This window comes from Oncorhynchus kisutch, linkage group LG16 (genome assembly GCF_002021735.2).
Source record: "Oncorhynchus kisutch isolate 150728-3 linkage group LG16, Okis_V2, whole genome shotgun sequence".
NCBI classification, from domain to species: Eukaryota; Metazoa; Chordata; class Actinopteri; order Salmoniformes; family Salmonidae; genus Oncorhynchus; species Oncorhynchus kisutch.
In genome coordinates, this window is record NC_034189.2 from 8,770,000 (window position 1) to 8,772,493 (window position 2,494).

A 2,494-nucleotide genomic window follows, 5' to 3' on the forward strand; every position below is an offset into this window, starting at 1 on the left:
TGGGCGAGGAGCTGCGGGGGGGGCGGAGCTGTTGGCCGAGGTTGAAGTAGCCAGGCGGAAGGCATGGCCAGCCGTTGAGAAATGCTTATTGAAGTTTTCGATAATCATGGATTTATCAGTGGTGACCGTGTTACCTAGCCTCAGTGCAGTGGGAGGAGGTGCTCTTGTTCTCCATGGACTTCACAGTGTCCCAGAACTTTTTGGAGTTGGAGATACAGGATGCAAACTTCTGCCTGAAGAAGCTGGCCTTAGCTTTCCTGACTGACTGCGTGTATTGGTTCCGGACTTCCCTGAACAGTTGCATATCACGGGGACTATTCGATGCTATTGCAGTCCGCCACAGGATGTTTTTGTGCTGGTCGAGGGCAGTCAGGTCTGGGGTGAACCAAGGGCTGTATCTGTTCTTAGTTCTGCATTTTTTGAACGGAGCATGCTTATCTAAAATGGTGAGGAAGTTACCTTTAAAGAATGACCAGGCATCCTCAACTGACGGGATGAGGTCAATGTCCTTCCAGGAATAGGGTGCCAGTCCTGGTCTAAAGTAGTGCACTATATAGGGAATAGGGTGCCAGTCCTGGTCTAAAGTAGTGCACTATGTAGGGAATAAGGTTACATTTGGAACACTACCTTTTTGTTATGATGTGTGTGTGTGTGTGCGTGTGTGTGCGTGTGTGTGTGTGTGTGTGTGTGTGTGTGTGTGTGTGTGTGCGTGCGTGCGTGTGGAGGTAATGATGGTAATAGCTGATCGTGTGTGTATCGCTGTTTTTATGAATCATTGTTAACTGTGTGTGTGTGTTCAGGTGTGGACAGAGGAGCTCTTTAAACTAGCCACAAACATTCTGTCCCAGAATGCATCTCGCAACACCTTCCTCCTCAAAGCGTAAGTCGTGTGTATCGATTTCCGATTGTTATGAAAACTTCACTGTGGAAATATAATGTCCACACACACCATACATATATACACACACACACCATATATATATATATACACACACACACCATACATATATACACACACACACCATATATATATATATATACACACACCATATACATATATACACACACACACCATATATATATATATATACATACATACATACACACACACACACACACACACACACACACCACACACACACACACACACACACACACCATATATATATACATACATACACACACACATACATACACACACACACACACACACACACACACACACATTTAATGAATTTATTTGCAAATTATGGTGGAAAATAAGTATTTGGTCAATAACAAAAGTTTATCTCAATACGTTGTTATATACCCTTTGTTGGCAATGACAGAGGTCAAACGTTTTCTGTAAGTCTTCAAGTCTTTTAAGTCTCTCGCTCTGTCTCTCTCTCTCTCTCTCTCTCTCTCTTCTCTGTCTCTCTCACACAGATACACCAAGTTAAAGTTGCAGGTGAATCAAGATGGAAAGATTCCAGTGAAGAAGTGAGACAGGAACTCTACTTTCTTTCCCAGTTTCACTTCCTCCCTCTGTTGCTCTCTCACTCTCCCTGCATCTCTCTCTCACTCTCCCTGCATCTCTCTCTCACTCTCCCTGCGTCTCTCTCTCTCACTCTCCCTGCGTCTCTCTCTCACTCTCTCTCTCTCCCTGCATCTCTCTCTGTCTCTCACATTCCCTGCGTCCTCTCTCTCCTCTCTCTCTCTCTCCCTGCGTCTCTCTCTCTCCCTGCGTCTCTTTCTCTCTCTCTCCCTGCATCTCTTTCGCTCTCTCGCTCCCTGCGTCTCTTTCTCTCTCTCTCTCTCTCTGCATCTCTCTCTCTCTCTCTGCGTCTCTCTCTCTGGCGTCTCTCTCTCTCTCCCTGTGTCTCTCTCTCTCTCTCTCTCTCTCTTCTCTCCCCTGTTCTCTCTCTCTCTCCCTGCGTCTCTCTCTCTCTCTCCCTGCGTCTCATTCTCTCTCTCACTGCGTCTCTCTCTCTCACTGCGTCTCTCTCTCACTCTCCCTGCGTCTCTCTCTGTCTCTCACATTCCCTGTGTCTCTCTCTCTCTCTCTCTCCTCATCTCCCTGCGTCTCTCTCCTCATTCTCTCTCTCTCTCTCTCTCTCTCTCCCTGCGTCTCTCTCTCTCTCTCTCCCTGCGTCTCTTTCTCTCTCTCTCCCTGCGTCTCTTTCTCTCTCTCTCCCTGCGTCTCTTTCTCTCTCTCTCCCTGCGTCTCTCTTTCTTTCTCTCTCCCTGCGTCTCTTTCACTCTCTCTCTCCCTGCGTCTCTTTCTCTCTCTCTCTCTCTGCGTCTCTTTCTCTCTCTCTCTCTTTCTCTCTCTTTCTCTCTCTCTCCCTGCGTCTCTCTCTCTCTCCTTGCGTCTCTCTCTCTCTCCCTGCGTCTCTCTCTCTCTCTCTGCGTCTCTCTCTCCCTGCGTCTCTTTCTCTCTCTCTCCCTGCATCTCTTTCTCTCTCTCGCTCCCTGCGTCTCTTTCTCTCTCTCTCTCTCTGCATCTCTCTCTTCT

The 2,494-nt window shown here is 47.6% G+C and overlaps 1 protein-coding gene across 1 annotated transcript in view; it reads left to right on the forward strand.

Annotated features, from left to right (window-relative positions):
- Positions 1–2,494, forward strand: part of LOC109886387 (1-phosphatidylinositol 4,5-bisphosphate phosphodiesterase beta-3) — a gene marked incomplete in the record, with an annotated part of 118,388 nt that overhangs the window by 68,310 nt on the left and 47,584 nt on the right. Inside the window, 2 exon segments of the mRNA XM_031793069.1 lie at positions 801–880; positions 1,426–1,479. Coding sequence (XP_031648929.1) covers positions 801–880; positions 1,426–1,479 — 134 coding nt within the window.